Consider the following 20,001-nt stretch of genomic DNA (forward strand, 5'->3'; position numbering starts at 1 on the left):
ACTACAAAAATTCAACATCAAACAAGAAAAAGAAGCTCCGGTGGAAACAGCAGTTAGCAGGCGCCGCCGTTGCGAAGTTTGCGGCTCCATTTGTACTCCCGAGCGACAGTCTCTTTAACATTGTCCTCGTTTAGATAACTACTGTCAGAGACATTGTATGCTACCATCGGCTCATCCATCAGTGCAATATCTTCCTCCTCATCTTCCTCCAACTCACTCTCTCCCTCAATGTCTTGGCTAACGTTAGCCGCACCGCCTGCGTCCCAGTCGGAGGTCCCGCTGTCTCTCAAATAGTCCATAATCCAGTTATCATCACATGTAGCACCTCTGACTCTGATTAAATTGAAAAGTTTTGCAATGTATTCCTCACATTAATCCATCTAGTTGAGCTAGCGATCTTCAACCACTATGTGACAACCACGTCATTCAGCCTGTCTGTAAACAGCAGTGTGCCGTGGTAACGTGCAGTGGTGCACTGTGTTCTAATCTTGGGGGCGATATTTTCAGAGTCCCTAAACCATTAAATTTGATGACGCTGATTGGCGAAATATGTACTTTTCTGCGTAGCAACCGGGGAACCGTTAAAAATACCGGCTAAAAATTCACGCTTGAAAGGCTGAGCGAACTGGCGCCCCAGGAAAACAGCTACTTCACCAAAATGATAAACGTTGACCATGAAAGTGAATGAAAATATAATTCTGGAGGATTCTTAAGATATAAGTAAATACATTATAAGAAAACAATCAACATAGATTATTTCTCAAAATTAGAAAGATTATTTAAAAATATATTTTTAAAAAATCCCCAAAAAACAGGGAGGCAAGTCGGCGTGAGGTTGGCGCCCCAGCGCCCTCTATTGGTCAGCCGCCACTGGTATGATGATCAATGAAGTTTGCATAAAATTGTGTTTTTTGTACAGGAAATGCAGCTTTTGGGAAAATAATTCAGTCCTGGTCACATGGTGTGTTCTCATTGTGTGTGTCAGTGTGGACATTTAAAAGCCTTATTCTCCTTTATGTGTGTGTCTGTCACTGCAGCCACGGCAACAGAAACACTCTGTACCAACTCTGGACAACCTAGCAACAGGAACTGACCACACACACACACACACACACACACACACACAGACAGAGGACAGCCTCTGTAAGGAAGACAGCAGGTATGTTTTATCTTTTTAAATTTCTGCTATAAACCATGATACAAATCAAGAAGATTTTTTAGGACTCTCATCCTCCTCACCGCTAACAAAATTGAGTTTATTCTGTTGCTGTACTAACTCAGTCTGAATGAGAACTAGCTAAACTAAAAACTTGGTGACTCATGACTTTTCTTGTGCTGTGATTTATATCCAGTTGTGGCATTAAAGGCAGTGTAAGAAAAAAACTGGTAAAGTAGTGAGGCACAAAATAAGATTCTGAGATAATGAACTGTGCTCCACAATGACTTTACACATTGGCACTGATGCCAACATATGTGTTATTTTCTATCTCAAACATTATTTACATCCAGTGCCTTCATTAAAAACAGGCTGTCCTCATAAACTGTTCAAATGATTTCCTGTAAGAAGTTATGATTTTGAATTCATAGATATTCCATTAGATTGAAGGGTTAAACCCCCGGTGAAAGCAGGGCATTGTTGCTGTCCTGTTGTCCAGAAATAGTGGTTTTTTTCCGTTTCAAGGGGGACTCACAGGATTAGTATCCACAATTCAGTATCAGTTTGTTGACCATTGACCTTTAGGATATAAAATGGCATCACTTCATCATATTAGACATTTTATTAAGTGTGTCATGATTAGCTAACTTGAAAACGTTGTGGGGTCACTGTGACCTTGACCTGTGACCTCCAAAATTGAATCAAGTCATCCGTTAGTCCAAGGGAATGTTCTCCAGGTGTTCTTGAGATATTGGGTTCACAGGAATGGGATGGGCAGAACATTACGAGTACAACTTTGACTCCAAGTGAGTGTTCATAAGATTCGGACAGATGTGAGGTCCCAGGGGCCTTTGACCTATGACCTTCAAAATGTAATCAGTTCATCCTTGAGTCCAAGTGAAAATTTGTGCCAAAATTGATGAAATTCCCTCGATGTGTTCCTGAGATATTGTGTTCACAAGAATGAGACAGGCATAGTGTCGTAGTACAGGGGCCTTTGACCTCCAAAACATAATGGGTTCATCCTTGAGTCCAAGTAAATGTTGAGCCAAGCTTGAAGAAATTCCCTCTAGGTGTTCCTGAGATATTTAATTTACAAGAAAGGGACAGATGTCAGCTCACAGTGACCTTTGACCTCCACAATGTAATCAGTTCATCCTTGAGTCCAAGTGAACATTTGTGACAAAATTTAAGAAATAACCCATGACGTGTTCCTGAGATATTGTGTTCACAAGAATGAGACAGAGATAGTCACATACTGTCACAGTACAGTGATCTTAACCTCTGAATTCCAAATATCATAAGGTCCTCCTTGAGCCCAAGTCAATGTTGTGCCAAGTTTGAAGGAATTCCTCAAGGTGTTCCTGAGATATTTAATTCCCAGGTGGATACAGTATGCATGTGAAATTTGAAAGACATTCCTTGAGGTGTTCCTGAGATATCACATTCAGAAGAATCTGACATACCTGGTGTCACAGTACAGTGACCTTTGACATTCAAACTCTCATCAGTTCATCCTTGACTCCAAGGGAACATTTGTGCCAAAATTTAAGAAATAATATGCAATGTGTTTCTGAGATATTGTGCTCACAAGAATGAGACAGACATAGTGTCACAGTACAGTGATCTTAACCTCTGACTTCCAAAACAGCATGAGGTCCTCCTTGAGTCCAAGTGAATGTTGTGCCAAGTTTGAAGGAATTCCTCAAAGTGTTCCTGAGATATTTCATTCACAAAAAAGGGACAGATGTTCAAATGGATATTTGTGCAAAAACTGAATTCCTTCCAGAGATACCTTTCTTCACAAGAATATGGAAATCAGACGGATGGACTGACGACCCCAAAAATATGATGCTGCCACAGCTATTGCCAGCACACAAACCTAAATCTAATAGTCGAGTTTGAAATTATCAAATAAAGTATCATCTGCATATAGCACTATATTTGTCATTTTGCTTGCTTTGAAATCTTAGGGGGGCTGCACGGTGGTTTGACTTCGCTGCTCCTCTGTGATGAGTTTGCATGTTCTCCCTGTGTCAGCGTCGGTTCTCACCAGGTACTCCGGCTTCCTCCCATAGTCCAAAAACATGCAGCTTAGGTTTAATTTGTGATTCTAAATTGCCCATAGGTGTGAATGAGTGCGTGATTGTCTGTCTCTATGTGTCAGCCCTGCGATAGTCTGGCGACCTGTCCATGGTGTACCCCGCCTCGTGCCCAATGATAGCTGGGATCGGCTCCAGCTCCCCACAACCCGAGTGCAGATAAGCGGTTAAGGATAATGAATGAATGAATGAAATCTCTGGAATAACCTAATGAAGCTTACTGGTCCTTGACTCTGCTATTCTTCAGGACAATACGACATCATGAAGGATTTGTCTCTGTCCTTGCTGAGTCGGGGGTGCGGTCGATTCGTCTCTTACAACAAAAACACAGGGAGACATGATGGACGACTGGATGTCTGCTTCACACCACAGGTACTCACACACTAGTGATATAAATTCTAATATGTCAGCATTGAAAGTTTGTTTGTAGATTGTAAAAGTTATGGAATGAATCTACATTCGATTAACCAATAAATTAGTTCATCCATCAGTCCAGACATTCATTAATCAATCATTCCATTCAACATGTAATCATTATTATCCATCAATGGACCAACAGGATTACTACATCTGGAAGTCCCAGGACTCTCACCTGAGACTTTCCAACAGTGGCAGTCTGGTAGTGGAGACAGAGTCAACTCTTCCAAAGACTTACAGCACTCGTAGGGGGCCACTGCTTTTGTACTCTCAGGTATCTGTGTGTTTATGCCACTAACTACACATTACTGATCATTACTCACTACTTAATAAGAAAGACATAGCTGCAGAACATCTTTGACTTACAGAAACCAGGTTGACTTTCTTCTGTCTGCAGGACTTGGTAACAATGGAAGCCAGCTGTGACCCAGTGACCAGAGACCGGAAGCGACGGATTGTTCGGCAGTACACTCAACAAGTGGAACAGCAACTCAGCACCCTTAAAGAGTTATCAGCCGCCATTTTGAGCTACGGAAACACTCAGGTACAGACCAGGAATTACTTTGGGTAAACTGTAGGTATTTTCAGACTGGAGGAAGGTTCTATCTTCCTGTCTTTTAGGAATATTTCACATTTCTTGGAATGCTTCTTTGAGGGACTTTTTTTAGCTCCTATTTCAGAGTAGGTACTTTCCCACCATAAAAGGAACCTCGAGTGACATCAGTGCATGGAGATTGTTTGACCACATGCGCCCATGCAACTGCCATTTTTTAAAATCCTGTTTGCTGTGTAAACGAACAACTACAGCTCTTGATAGAAATAATGATAGAAAAACATGGAGGCTGAGTGAGGCTGACAGTGAAGTCCAGGCTTTCCTGAGCATTTATGTGATGGGGAAGTTATTCTGACTCTTGAAAACGTAAAGCCAACTGCAATGTTCCTATCAGCGAAGCAACAGAAAAAGAGCTTTTGGAGGTTTGTAGTTCTTGGCGGAGCTTCCCACTTGGTAGTTCACTTGGTAGTTCACAACTGTTTAGTCCGAAAACGTCATACGTTTATCAATTTATCCTCGTGAACGGTTTGTATGATATCTTATGAAATCTTGTTGTAATGTTGTTAACATTACAAACAATCCTGGGGTTAAAATAATTACTTCTGTATGTCACTACTGCATCCTGTTACGTGGGTGAAGAAGGTGGCATAGATGGCAATGTAGGACAGGACATACCTCCATTAATAGATCATTTAAAGGTTAACTCAAAATAACAATCTAAGTGGGACAAAAAAAATCAATAAATATATATAAACCATAAACACCAGTCTCTCGGGTTAAAGATCCATGCATGTCTATATGTGTTTGTCTTCCCTCCAGTTCACATCCTCCAGACTTGGTCCACTCTTCTTTCCTCCTCCTCATTTCCCTGTCGCTCCAGACCTTCATCATCCCAGTCCTCCGTCACCAGACTTGACTCAGGAGCAGCCCAGACCAGAGTTACTTATACAGTTTGAACCTCGGTTGCATACTGCAGAGAGAAGCACTGAGCAACTGGAGAATCAACCCAAAGGTAAATGTTGGAGCGATGGACTGACTGGTTGATACAAACTGGTGTGGAGAGTCAAAATCCAAGTCACAAACTCCAATGCTAATCTGCAAGCGTAACTCCTCTGGCAGAATAACAGAGTCCTCCGGGGCAGTAAAGCCACTTGGGAGTGTCTTGAACCAGTTCATAACTCATGACAAACAAGGGAGACCACACATGTTTGTGACTGGAATCAGGTGTTCCTTCTCCTGACACTCCTCCAGCACTCTGCAGACTGGAGGAGTGGCATGACCTGTGGCCCCTCCTACACAGGAAGAGACACACAGCATGCAACAACACACAGATGGGGGAGGGGATCATCACATAAGAAAGATATCCAAACAGGATCTCCGTAAATATCGCAAAATACACTAAATACTTCACCAATACCACTCCCCAATAAAAAATCTTATCATTATCAGGGTACTCAAGTCTGAAAAACACAATAATTAGGCTTCCTTCAATTTTAAGTTTGAAATGAAAGAAACCCTAGTAAAAGAATGCAGCCAAGACAAGATGTTAAAATGAAGCCTCTCTGCAGCTCAAGAGGCGGAGCAGAGCAGCAGTAAGAAGGTCAGACTGGATCTGTTCCTCCAGATACCCTGTACCTCAAGGACTCCAACCCCACAGAGGGAGCCTCAGACCTGGGTACACTATGCAGCAATGACTCCTGAAGAACCTGAAGATCCTCAGGTGCATACTAATGACTGAATCCTTAGACATGCATTAATGCCAATGTATCTATATGTAAATTAATTGCTGTAATGAATTGCTGTAATGATGCTCTGTTGTGTCATTTATTGGCTATGTGTCTTTCCTACTAACTGCAGACTAGCGAAGACAGGAGTCTGCAGCTGTCTGAAAGTTCACAGCACACTGATATAAACCACCACAGTTTTGGAGGAGAGCTCCATCATCCAAACATGAACTGGGTCCACGATGTGGCCAATGATTGGGACTGTTCAAATCAAGACAGTGGAACGACCAGTGATGAAGGAAACTGTGACAGATTGATAAGCGGAAACAGACATGGAAGGACAGGTCCGTGTTTATGGTCTGTGAGAACAGAAGAAATTGATGTCCAGAGTGAATGTGAATAAATGTGATTCAACAAGATGTACTGAAATGCGAGCTATTGGAGGGGCCACCACCCAGATAGCCAAGTTAGCTAAATCAGTCTCGTAAAATTACTAAACTGCAAATTTGAAGTCAAACATACAAACTTATTTTTTTCTGGTCAGACTACATGGACACTACCTCGCCTCATACTCTATAGTACTGTATATAGATTAATTACTTTATTAATCCCACAATGGGGAAATTCAACCTCTGCATTTAACCCATCCTTTTTTAGACACAAGTGAACACACCATGCAAGGAGCAGTGGGCAGCACATTACTGCGCCCAATCTCTAGGCCACGGACTGCCCGATATGTTGTATAGTATATGATGACCATGATATTCTGGTTCTTTCCCACACACAGGTCTTCTTCCTCCTCTGACAGTGGGACATTCAGTCTGTAATGGAGAGATGACAGACAGGGTAAGACAGCCTTTTCAAGAACTAAACAAACAACCCAGTCCTCTGAATAACATGTTGACATTGTATGTTCCTGCGAACCACAGGAATGGCTGAAACACAATTTCACTCCAACTTGTCACATATTGAAATATTAGGACCCCTTGATCATTTATCGTTATTGTTATGAATAAAAAAAGACAAGTTGCTGACTCAGGCTGTCTGAGGGGCAAGGCTGAAGAAAATAAAAAGAAAGAAATAAAATTTTAAAAAAGGGCACCAGCTTTTTATTGTAATCTTTTTAATTTTAGGACCTCCGGGCAGGACACACATGGGCCCTCATTTATCAAATGAGCGTAGAAACGAGCGTGGATCTGGTCGTATATTTCGTCTTACGACAGGGTTTACATGGGATTTATCAAACGATCGTATCTCGCCAATGACATCGTAAGAATGATCGGCTGTTGATAAATGTTGCGGCTCGAAACAAGCGTAATTTAAATACCATTTACAGGAGTAAAATAGACATATTGCAGAAATATGCAGCGACAGACGTTTATGAAATAAAAGTACTTATAGTTAGATACTCAGTGACAGTAACAGTGACTTGTGTGCGTGTGAGTGTTTGAGTCCCTGTTTAACTGTTGATTGATCACCCCGCCCCTTTTGATTAGCCACGCCCCCTTTCCCAGAACTTATTAACTGTTTGTCGTACAGACTTGTATGAGGTGTCAGTGTACTCAGCAGAAAGTCCCTGTTTAATTCCCTGCCCCTTTTGATAAGCCACGAGAATCTTGGTCCAGAGGCAAGCGCACAATCTGAATTTCTTTAGAAATTTTCTAGTTTTTAATGATGTTTTAATGATAAATGATGTAGCCTAAACATGCTTTGCTTTGTCACCATTAAAAAACAAAACACCACAGAGTTTTATCAGCTCCAGGCATCGATACAATAGTCCAAGATCAATTCTCAGACTCAGACGTGTGGACTTCACGCTGACTCAAATCTGCGTACACGAGCTGAGACTAGACTTGAGATCTGATCGTATCCTCCGCTCACGTCCAAATGCCGAGCCTTGCATAGAAATGATTGTGCGCTCACTTTCTGTTGTACCCACGTTTGATAAATGAGGGCCATTATGTTTTATCGATTTAAAGGTGCCCCAGAGGCACTTTATCACCTTTTCTACTGTTGGGAACTCTAGAATGCACTTTATCATGTTTTGTTCAGTTAAGTACACATTAAAAGGGGACATCAAATGTTCTTTACTAGAAGGCCACTCTTGGTTACATGTTTTCTCCAGCTAAGGGACCCCTAGCGAGAACTTAATGTTTTTTTTTTCAATGTGTGGCACTTCAGCATCATGTTTTCTCCTGATGTAAAGGTACCCATGAGGGGACTTTATTAGCTTTTTTCTGGTAGTGCAGTCTTGACTGCACATTATATTTTAATTTTATTTGACGGCAACCTAAAGGGCACTTTATCATGTTCAATGGGGGCATTGAGGAGGGCACATTTGCAGCATATTTTTCGAACATGGGGGCACGAAAGGGGAGTGGTCTTCCCCGCTGCCCCTCCCCTGAGTCCACCAAAGAACAAAACTACTTTATTAGGTTGAGGAAAAGATTGTGGTTTGCTTGACATACATACAGGACACATGTGATCCCCTGGGTGAACACCATAATACATCATTATTTGAAATACTGACTGAAATCCGCATTTCCCTCACCTGCCATTAAATAAGACTTCCAAACAGTAGACATACCTGTGTTGAATGTTTCAGCCAAGATGGAACAGCCCCAACAGGGATGAAAGTCAGACATGGTGCCTGCCGCCCATAGCAGAGAGCCGGGCGGTCCAGGTTCAGACCCAGCATGACGCCCAACCAAAGACGGACAGAGTCCAGTTTCAGTCCCAACAGAAAGTGAACAGACTCCATCAGCAGCTGCTGTTTCTTCCACAGCAGTTTCCTGCAGAAAATGGTAACAAAGATTCACAGACGACCACTAGTTGAAATATTTAGCAGCATTTAATTTAATATGAATCTCCACTTTGTAAACACTTACATCATAACCAGGCTGTGACTCTTTCCTTCTGTCTTTTAGAGGAGATATGTGGGAAACAGAGAAGAGGAGAAAAACCAGAAAGACATTTCCATAAAAAAGAGACAGCAGATCAACCAGGAGGTGGAGGAAGACTTCCCTCTGAGAAAGGTTTTATAATTCAGCTGAATCCAGGAGAAGGTACACAAACACTTCACAAGCTGTTGTTCAGATGTGAAATAATTAGTTCACTACACTTGCACTAACCAAATTTGGCTTTGTACGTTTCTGCCAAAAAAATCCGGGAAAGAAACAAAAACATACCAATGCATTGGGTCGCAGTTTTCAACATGCAGTTAAAGTTGTAAATTCAAACAAAAAACTACTTTGTTATGTTTGTGCAACAAAACTACTTGGTTTACACGAGGCAAAAATTCAGGGTTAAAAAAACAACTACCTCTTACTATTGGACACAGTTTCAATAAATATATCTATTTTTTTTATTACTTGACACATTTAGGAAGGTTACTTTGAGTGTGACGATAGAACATGGTATTATTTACGTTTTTTACAAGTTAATTTTAAACCATGAATGTATTATAAGAACTGGACTCAAAGAGCACTGCTCGTCTGGTGGATGCATTCTAAAGTTTTCTGCCTTCCATTGAATATGTTAGGTGATACACGCCAGGTGGAGAATATTTTCTTCAAAGGTTGACCATGTTCTTTGTATCTTCTTTTACACTGCATCCTCTCCTTCAGAGCCTCCTCCTCCAGTAGGAGTGTTGGGTTGTGTTGCAGGACGGAAAGGCCCGGGCAAACAGAGCTCTTTGGCCTTCTTAAAGAACCGACTGCTCGACCTCCAGGATCCCTGTGAATCCAGCGATGCTAATAGAGGCGTGGTTAGAGGTGTTCTGCCTCTGGAGCTGAGAGGTACGAGAGCTGAACCTCTGTTACACAACAGAAAACTGTAGGCGCATTTCTCTACACATTTTGAAGATTCTCATGAGAAAAGCTTGATGGAAACACCAAAATTTGATAAAAAGCTGGCTTGAGGTGTTTTTTGTCTTTTCCAAAAAAAATTTAATGCACCAAACGGGAGATGAAAAGACTTTTTCTGAATAAGTTCTGACATGGCAAACATTTAAGTGACATGACTGATCAGCTGTTTCCTCTGACGTGAAAGAACAATGAGAAGATTAATCTAATTCCTGAAGACTTCTCTCCATTTTCTCTCTTCTCCTGTTTACTGACAGATTACACTGCCACCTGCTGACCGAAGATGTTACTGCAGTTTTGTTTATTTGCTCTGAACCAGCTGATGGAAACTCACTAATTCACATTTTCTTTGATGCCACATTTCACAAATTTGAATCAAAATCAATTTAGACTTTAATGGAAACATTTCTTGTGTTAACTTTGAGCAAACCCCAGCGCCGGGAGTCACATCAGGGTGGTGGCCGGGAGCTGTGCTGGGTCCAACCTGTGTGACAGCAGCAAATGAAAGTTTGCTGATGCTGCAGGGATTTGTTATGGGCTGTGATCAGACCAGGCAATTCTGGCCACTTGAAACTGGCTCCAAATGTGGGTCAATTTGAAGAGACCTTCATGTTAAAATGGCTAACTTTACAGCAGAAAGAAACATGTTTAAAGCCTGGTACACAAAACAGAACTCACCAGTTTAAATTACTTTAAGGCTTAATGTGTTGCTTTTTTTGTTTATCAGATCTGCAGAATGGCAAATCTGTTGGCAGTCTGATCCTGGGTCCTGATGGGGAGATCATTCAACTGTCGCTGTACGAGAGCAGCCTGCAGGACCCATCTCAGCCTGATGTCCACGCACAGGAGCGAGGTACTCACTGAGCCCCCAGAACTTCAGGCTTTAAGAATTTAAAACCCTGCACACTTTGTCTGGAGGAGAAAATAAAGCATTAGAGACTAAAGTAAAAGATTGTATTTAGTATCAATAACTCACTCTTTCTGTCTTCCAGCTCTCCAGGTTTTGTCTGCAGATGGCAAGAAGTTACCCTGGGTCATTGTACTGCAGCCTGAACCCACAAACACAGGTCTGCACACAAACACACACACACACACACACACATCTGCACACATACAGGTCTGCACACACTCACATAGGTCTGCACACACACACATGCAGGTCTGCACATACACACATGCATCCGAGTCAGCTTTAATTTTTGTCCAATAATTGCTCTAACCACTGCCTGATCATTGTGTGTGTGTGTGTGTGTGTGTGTGTGTGTGCAGACGAAGGGCTGGAGCCGAACACTGATGTTCCCGTGTGTGACGTCCAGCTCCATCACTCCTTACATAAGGTGAATTTAATGTTTTCTGACTGAACTTTGAGAGGTTTAAGAGTCATTGAGCACACTTTTTTCAATTCTGTTCTCCAGCAGCTCTTAGATTTCAGCGGAGCCTGCTCACTCAGCAGCCACACAGACTCAGGTAAAACTCTGCTACTGATTTTATCATAGTTTAGATTTGAATTATTAATAATTTTTTCCAGATGCTTTGTTAGTCCTTCCAGCAGCTGGGATCAAGACAAAAACAAAGGAAGCTGCCGAGGCAGCGGCGGGGGCCTGGATCAAGGAGGATAAAAACAATGTGAGGGAGCGAGGAGGGAAGGAGGAGAAGAGAGGAGGAAACACTGAGGCAGAGGAGGAGGATGAAGAGGAGGAGACAGGGTTGGTTTCACTCACATTCAACTTGATGCTTTTAATTTAGGCCTAGAAAAACATAAATGTTTGAATCTGTCAGATTTCCTCAGAAACAGATGATTGGGATGATGCAAAAATGTCTCATTACTGTTTTCACAGACTGAGAATCCAGTCGTGTCTGAGGCGGTCTCTTCTTTTGCACTAAAATCTGTTTAGCTGACTGAGTTAACCAACGTTGTCATAACTATTTTTCCTCACGAATAAATGCAATTATTTTTCCTCGAGCATATCAGTGGGAGTGAGAGTTTCCTATGTCTCCGTCACAACCCTCAAGAACTGCATGATAACTAAAGACTCAACCAATATCTTTCCCCTGTGACAGGTTTTATGGCTAAATAAGAGGGGCCGTATAGGCCATAAGACATTCTTCCCTCACAAAAAATACCTATTTATTTGTGAATGTGAGAGGTAAAATTGTGAATGTGAGAGGTATTTTTGTGTATGTGAGAGGGAAGAATGAATTACGGCCTATAGCTGGCATAGCTAAAGCTGGGGACACACTAGACAACTTTCACAGTCTTTGAAAAGACTTGGGCCGCGTTCAGACTGCAGGCGAATCTGATTCAAATCAGATTCCTACTCAAATCCGATTTTTAGGGCTGACTGTCCACACTATTTTTAGCAAGTGTCCAAATCGGATATGGCTCTGTTCAGACCGGGCCACATTATTGACTGATCTGACAGGTTGCCATAGTAACGGCGTCAGAGCGTCTGACGTCATATAATTGCGACGGCGACAAGAACAACAACAAACATGATGGAGGCAGGTCACCTCAGTATATTGGCCTTATCACTGTCCAGTAGAGGTGCAGAACATCTCAGATGCACCAGGGGAGAAACCGGGCGGATGGACGCCCCCGTCGGGCCGCATGAGTCGGGTGCGGCTGCCGGTGGACACCTCGTCTCCGTGATGCCAGCGCTACTCGTATAGTGACGTCACGGAAAGTCAAAACCGATCTGAGTGTTTGGAGGTTCAGACTGAGACGCATCTGTCCAAATGCGATCTGAAACTACCTCCCGAAGGTGGTTTCGATCCGGTTTGCAAAAATCGGATTTCATGTGATTTGTGACTGTTCAGACTTCAAAAGAGCCATCCAGTTCCAATCTGGATGGGCTAAAAATTGGATTTTGGCTGGCAGTCTGAATGCGGCCTTGGAGTCAACACTAGATGATGGTTTCAGCAGACTGACGACTGAACAGCTGCTCCTGATGATCACAGACTGATGATCTGTCAAACCGACTAAAGCAACTGAAGCATCAAACCCTCCAAAGTTTAAAAGGGAAACAAACCGACTATGAAAACATGAGTAGAATTCACAAAGATGCATATATAGGCTAGAAATCTAAATCTGAGGGTACAACACCTCATAGTTAGACAACAATCTGATGCCAAGTTGGTGGAAGACCAGAGTTCTTGTAGTGAGGTTGATAATGTTTTGTTGAAACTGTTTAAACATTTCCAGAAGAGTGCTAGCACCAACATATGTTAAGTAACTTGACAATGTTTATTTGCACATAAACATACGCAATGTAAATGTTGTTTTATTGATGCATTCGAGCAGGATTTGTATGCACAGAAGGTCTTAAATTTCCAATTGGTTTCTTTATTGTGCACACCAATCTTAATGCATCATTCAGACCATTGTATGTCTTTTAGAGACGACAATGTACATCTGTTGACCTGCTGACTCTTAAAAATGTTTCTCACTAAAATGGAAATGTGAACTTCTTGTCAGTTTGTTTTCAGAGAATCTGCAGTTTGAGTCTGATGCATCATGCAGCCAGCAGAGATTCAGCCCAGATGAAGCAACAACAGAGGACGCAGAGGACAAAAAGAGGAAGACTACTGAGAGGAAGGAGGCAGAAGTTGCACCAGCGTCAGGGTGAGAAAACTCTGAGACAGAAAACACTTTGACTGAGTAACGTGCTGTGCAGCCTCACACACACCACTGTCCTCACTTTATGTAGCAAACGGGCGGTGAAAACAGTGAAAAGTGCAGCGTTTGATGGACAGAAGACCTCAAGGACGAGGAAGGACGGAAGGCGGCAGAAGACAGGAAGTGATGGTCAACCAATCAGGAGCCAGAAACATGAGGGGCAGAGCGGCAGAGACTCAGCACAGACTCAGGATCAGACTGCTGTCGTCAGTGTTATGATTATGAAATAAAGATATTCCCATGAAAACATTTAATAGATGTTTATAAAGTATGTTAAATATCGTCATAATAAAACACCAGAACAATTGGAACTCCTGTGTCCATCTGAAGCAGTTCAGGTTTAAAGTTAATCTTTTGTCTTTCAGAAAAAGAAAATAACAGGAGAGAGAGGAGGAGTGAAGATGAATGAAGAGAGAGAAGGAGTGAAGATGAATGAAGAGAGAGAAGAAGAGTCTGCTGAGAGGAAGAGGAGGAGGAGGAGGAGGAGAGGAAGGCTCCAACACAAAGACCCAGATGAAGGTAAGACGACTGCAAATAATCAGGAACAACTAAATGATACTTGGCGAGGTTAAGGCTCATCTCACAAGACCCAATCAGAAATAAACAGTGCCATGATGAATTATAAAAACACTTAATATAAGTAAAAGCCAAAACTGTTCATAAAGAAGTGTGTCGGATCAGGACAGGACCGTCATTCCCATGCCTTCCTCCTGGCATGTACAGTGATATAAATGCAAAGATTTTTTAAATTGTGCTTTAACGTAAAATGGGAAATGTGGCTGGGAGGGGCTCTGCCCTGCTACATATATACAGTTTTATAGTTTTTAGGAGCAGAAAAAAGCATTCCCAATGAACCTTGATTTGGAGGTTTGGAGATGAAATGGTTGTATTGAGTGTACAACTGTGATTCCAGAAAAGTTAGAAATAAAAAACGGAATGCAGCAAATTCAGAGTGCATGTTTACAAGAACAAAAGTTTATCAGTTTGGCAGTGTCATTTACATTCAGTCATTTAGCAGACGGTTTTATCCAAAGCGACTTAAGGGGAACAATCAATGTATCGTGCAACAAGAGGCGTTACTGCAGCAATAAGTGCTAGTGAGGATTCTTTAAGGAGTAGAGTTGTGGTGTGGTGCTAGAAGAGAAGGTACCCTCTGAAGAGCTGAAGGTCTTCAGGAGTTTTTTTAAAGGTAGAGAGGGACGCCCCTGCTCTGGTAGGAACTGGTAGTGGTTCCACCAATGAGGAACAACAAACACAAACAGTCTGGATTGCCTTGGCCGAACGGGTGGCAGAACCAGGCGTTGTTCATTGAAGGAGCGCAGTGGTCGTGAGGTAGCATATGCCTGTATCAGTTTCAACAGTGAGATGAAAGAATGCCATTGTAGCCCTCTCTGTAGTAAAGTAACTAGCTAAATTTCCATGCGTGGCATGTCTTTTCTTTGTAATGTTTTGTATATGGACCCAATTTCAGCACACAGGATACCGGGAACAGTTGGCAATGACTTTAAATGTCAGACTCAGCAGGTACCAATGTTTTCACAGTCCAATGCAGGTGAAATGCACAATGAACAGGTTGAATACAACATCAAAGTCTCTCAATCAAGTCATTGGCAGAGAAGCTGATTCAGCAGGCTGAAAATCTTAAAATCAGTGACAGAAGTGTTTGTGAGTTTACCTGGAGTCAGGCGAGACGGGTAGATCAGAGGCAAGCAGGGTTGGCAACAGGAATTCAGTTGGAGAGAAAGCGCTGGAAGGTCTGACATCGAGTAGCAAAGAACAATCTGGCAGTGAGTGTTTTTGAGGTAGGTTTTAGAGTCGATATAGTGATTAGTGATCAGATGCAGCTGAGTGGAGTTAGGCTGATGAGGTGGGAGTGGAAAATTACTGGGAGAGTGACTGAGCAGGAGGGTGTGGAGCTTCATTCTTTTGCATTCCTGTTTTGTCTTTTTCGCTTGTTTGAGTAGACTACTGAGCAACTCAAGGTATATAACACAAGAGCAGCAGGGAACAACTGTATGGTCTGTATTTCTTCGGAGAACTGGCAATTCTTAACAATTTAGAAGAAATTTTATCTCACAAACTTTACTTTCAATTTCACTTTCTCATAGAAAACCCTGTGGAGCTCCTGAATAAAGATAAGGAGGAAATCAGCCAGGAAGTGGAAGAAGATTCAAACCTTATATCCACCAGTAGACGCTCTGCAACACAAAGACGCAAAAACAAAACAAAAGCTGACCCAGAGGAGGACGCAGAGCAACTCTCCACCAACACTGGTCAACACAGCAGCGTCCAATCAGTGAGCTCGCTCAGGTCCCAGCTGAACCAGAGGAGCTCCAGGAGGTCTGCGGCCTCCTCCTCCTGTGAGGCGGCGGCGGCGGCCAGCTTCACGGGGCTCGCCTCATCACGAGGACGCCTGTCGTCATGTTCAACTGTCATGATCACAGAGGAACAGCTGATGCTGAACCCAGTGAAACCAGAAGTATAGAAGGACACGTTTTTGGTTTTTAAGTATATCTTTATTAGTAATTATGTTTCACAACTTATTCACATATACAACATTTTCTCTTTTTTTTTGTTTAAACATTTTCACATTGACAGTAAATATCTGTATTTTAATAATATAAAAAAAGAATAATACAAAATAATATTAAAAAAATAACACTATACTACAATACTTTAATTTAATTGCAAGTGTTTTTACCGTCAAATTAATTAATTAATTACTTAATTGCTTTTTGCTATTATTAACGATTTATTCTTTTCTATTTTTTTTACATAGAATTCACTGTATTAACATTCAAGACAGTTAATAAAATGAATAATACTGTAAAAAACATTAGCATTATAATTATATATAATTTTCTTAATTGCAACCTCTATTTTATGGTTAATATTTGTTTGGTTTATATTTTCAGGATTTTTTTTTTACAGTGTGTGGTGTCTAATTATTACATGACTATTGGTGAAACTGTCATAATTCATTCCTTATTTCACTCAGTATCTTAAATAATGCATTATCTATCTCTCAGATTTGCCAAGCACATTAGAAAAAGCATAAAATATTAAACCACATAGTGATTATGCATGTTAATGAAGATGAAAAATTAAGTTTTTCTGTGTTTTAGTCCTCCAGGAGGAGTCAGCAGCAGGAGGAGCAGAAGGAGGCTGCAGCTTCGCACCGGGCCCAGCGAGCAGAGAGACGGAGGCAGGAGGTGGAGAGGAAGAGGAGGGAGCAGGAGGAGGAGGAGAGGAAGCAGCAGGAGAGGGAGCAGACGGAGGAGAGGATGAGGAGCGAGCTGGACGGGGAGAGGAGAAGAAGAGCCGAGGAGCTCAGGTCATGTTTTCACTCCAACACTAGAAACATCTTTGTGAACGTTCATTTCATTAACAGTGAATCTCCGTCTCCAGACTGAAGAAGCTGGCGGAGGAGGAGGAGAGGAGGAGGCGCGAGGAAGAGGAGCAGGAGCGAGCAAGGCGGGAGCAGGCGCAGAGGGAGAGAGAGAAGAGGAGGCAGGAGGAGAGGAGGAGGCAGATGGAGGAACTGCAGAGGAGGCGAGAGGAGGAGGAACAGAGGAGGAGAGGTCAGAGGTCAACACAAACTCCAGCTGATGAAAATCAAAACGTCAAGATAAATTTTAAAAATCTCCTCCAATTATTAAAGTTTATGTGAGGTTTACAGGCAACGTCAGAAGAAAGTCAACTCGAGAAGAGTTTACCAGCAAATTATGCTTAATGTTAAATAACTTTTAGGCCTGAACGAGCTGACTCAGCAGCAGATAAAACAGTTAATAATTTAATCTGCTGTGGTCTGAAATCATCGACTGTTTGTTTAAGAAGTATTTATATTCATTAATGTTTTTTTATTTTTATTCTTTGCCTATTTATTTGATTTTTTTCAAATAAGTTGTAACTATTTTTTATTGAGGTGAGACTTTTTTTGTGTGTGCCCCATGCAGCTGAAAAGGAGCGCCAGCACCTGGAGGAGCAGCGGAGGCAGGAGGAGGAGGACAGGAAGCTGCAGGAGATGGACGAGAGCGAGAGGACCGAGTACCTCTGCAGGAGGAGACAGGAGGAGGAGGACAGGAGGAGCAAAGAGGTGGAGCAGAGGAGGAGAGAGGAGGAGGCTGCAGAGGAGGCCAGGCTGCAGGCCGAGCTGCTCGCCAGGTACAAACAGAAATATAAATAAATATATAAATATAAATATATAAATAAGCATTAAACAACCTTTAACCCTGCTGTTAATGGATGAGGTGTGATTTTAGTGTACTTTTTGTTTTTCAAATTTTAATGTTTCTACAACACACTGTGCAACAGTAAACTTCCCTTAAGGCCATAAAGGACAAAAATGTCCAAAACCTTTGATAAAAACATGATATATATATATATATATATATATATATATATATATATATATGTGTGTGTGTGTGTGTGTGTGTGTGTGTGTAGATAATCAGATTTTTTTTTTGGGGGGGGGGGGGGGTTTCAGTCCTGATTAAAAACAAAACAAATATTTAAACACTTTTGTCATTTTAAGCCTTTAAATGCCAGTTTGATTACATGATGTCACTGTTGTTTTCCATATAATAAAAACATTAGCAACAACAATGATTTTGATGTATTATTAGTTTATTACAGTGTCACATTTTAAATGTATCATTATTTAAATGTATTAAATTTTTGGTCGCCTTGATTAAAAGATTTAACCCAAAAAAGTAGAGGAAATAATTATACATAATAATATAATAATAATAATCCAATAATATATTTGGAATATATAAAACAATCTGTATAACGAGTACTTTAGGTTTGATGCTGATACTTTTGTACTTTTACTTCAGTAAGTTTTGAATGCAAGAGTAATTTTACAGTGTTATATTAGTACTTTCACTGCAGTAAAGGATCTGAATACTATCATATACTATAATATAAAGCTGCCAGACAAATGTTGTGCAGTAAAAAGTACAATATTTCACTTTGGGATTTAGTGGAGTAGAAATAAACATTTCATAAAATGGAAATACTAAAGAAAGTACCTCTTTAAATTGCAGTACTTAAGTAACTAAATGTACTTAGTTACATTCAACCACTGGGCATAATTAACATTCATACCTATAATATTAATACAAATTTAACTATAATGTAGATATATCTGTTTTTGTTTATTTTCATAAATCAATCAACTTTCATAAAATATTATTTATTGTTATTTATGCATTTGAAGAATTACTTTTTTGTCTTATTACAAATGACCTCTGCAATAATAACCAACTATAGAAATTAAACCTCTTCCCAATTATAAAGTTGCAATTTTTTTAATTGTCATAAACTATAAAGTATATATATATATATATATATATATATATATATATATATGTATATATATATATATATATACACATACATATGTGTGTATATATAGATATATATACACACATATATATCTATATATACACACACATATATGTGTGTGTGTGTATATATATATATATATATATATATATATATATATATATATATATATATATATATATGTATATGTATGTATATGTGTGTGTGTATATATGTTTTAAAAGTATTATACCTACATTTCTGGACAACCAGTTCTAACACTTGAGAACTAAATGTTTGTTCTCTGCGGTTCTATCGTCCTGCAGGCAGATGGCGCTGCTGCAGCAGCAGCTGGCCTTGAGAAGACGTCTGACTTTAGAGGCTGGAGGTCTGGAGAAGAGTCAGGGCATCTCCAGGCCCTGGATCTACTCCTACTTCACTCTGTTACAGCTGCTGGAAATAAATAAAGCCAAGGCCACGAGCCCTGACCCCTGACCTCTGACCTCTGACCTCCGTCTGAGGTTTTAGTTTGATGAACTCGTGTTTGAATATCACTAAATCAAAAGGAATGGATAGAAACATCTGAAATACATATTTAATTTGTCAACATACATCTGCTTTTATTATTATTATTATTTTTGTCTTAGTTTATATGAAAACAAAAAATTCACATCATGTTGTCTTTGTGTTAATATCTTTAATAACTGCTGATAATGAAAGATGTTGAATCTGAGATGTGTTGTTCTGGATCTGGACTACAAATTTTTAAAAAAAATCTAAATATTAAATGGCAACAAAAAACCTTCAAAATCTTATGCAAAACACTAATAAATTCATACATTAAGTACAAATTTCATGTTAAAAATAGCTGGACAATAAATATTTTGATATTTAATAAATATGCTGAATAAAGAAAAATAATTCACAAGCAGATATATCTGTTTTTATTTATTTTCATAAATCAATCAACTTTCATAAAATGTTATGTATTGTTATTTATGCATTTGAAGAATAAATTTTTTCTCTTATTATAAATGAGCTCTGCAATAATAACCAACTAAACTAACTATAGAAATTAAATCTCTTCCCAGTTATAAAGTTCTTTAAAGTTTGAATTGTCATAAACTATAAAGTATGTATGTATATATATATATATATATATATATATATATATAGTAGTGT

General features: G+C 40.3%; 1 protein-coding gene across 1 annotated transcript; it reads left to right on the forward strand.

Moving 5' to 3' along the window:
* The first annotated feature begins 1,117 nt into the window (after window positions 1-1,117).
* On the forward strand, window positions 1,118-19,582 carry LOC131978659 (uncharacterized protein KIAA2012). Its single transcript, XM_059342370.1, has 25 exons — window positions 1,118-1,159; window positions 3,506-3,630; window positions 3,818-3,949; window positions 4,073-4,219; window positions 5,048-5,240; window positions 5,797-5,948; window positions 6,086-6,296; window positions 6,740-6,798; window positions 8,558-8,756; window positions 8,880-9,017; window positions 9,579-9,749; window positions 10,543-10,668; window positions 10,808-10,882; window positions 11,085-11,152; window positions 11,234-11,282; window positions 11,368-11,441; window positions 11,478-11,521; window positions 13,291-13,437; window positions 13,523-13,697; window positions 13,857-14,010; window positions 15,600-15,970; window positions 16,617-16,825; window positions 16,900-17,072; window positions 17,448-17,655; window positions 19,146-19,582. The coding sequence occupies exons 2-25, from the start codon at window positions 3,520-3,522 to the stop codon at window positions 19,312-19,314; spliced, it is 3,555 nt and encodes a 1,184-aa protein (XP_059198353.1). The 5' UTR covers window positions 1,118-1,159; window positions 3,506-3,519; the 3' UTR covers window positions 19,315-19,582.
* Window positions 19,583-20,001: the final 419 nt, after the last annotated feature.

The sequence above is a fragment of the Centropristis striata genome, chromosome 10, assembly GCF_030273125.1.
Source record: "Centropristis striata isolate RG_2023a ecotype Rhode Island chromosome 10, C.striata_1.0, whole genome shotgun sequence".
NCBI classification, from domain to species: Eukaryota; Metazoa; Chordata; class Actinopteri; order Perciformes; family Serranidae; genus Centropristis; species Centropristis striata.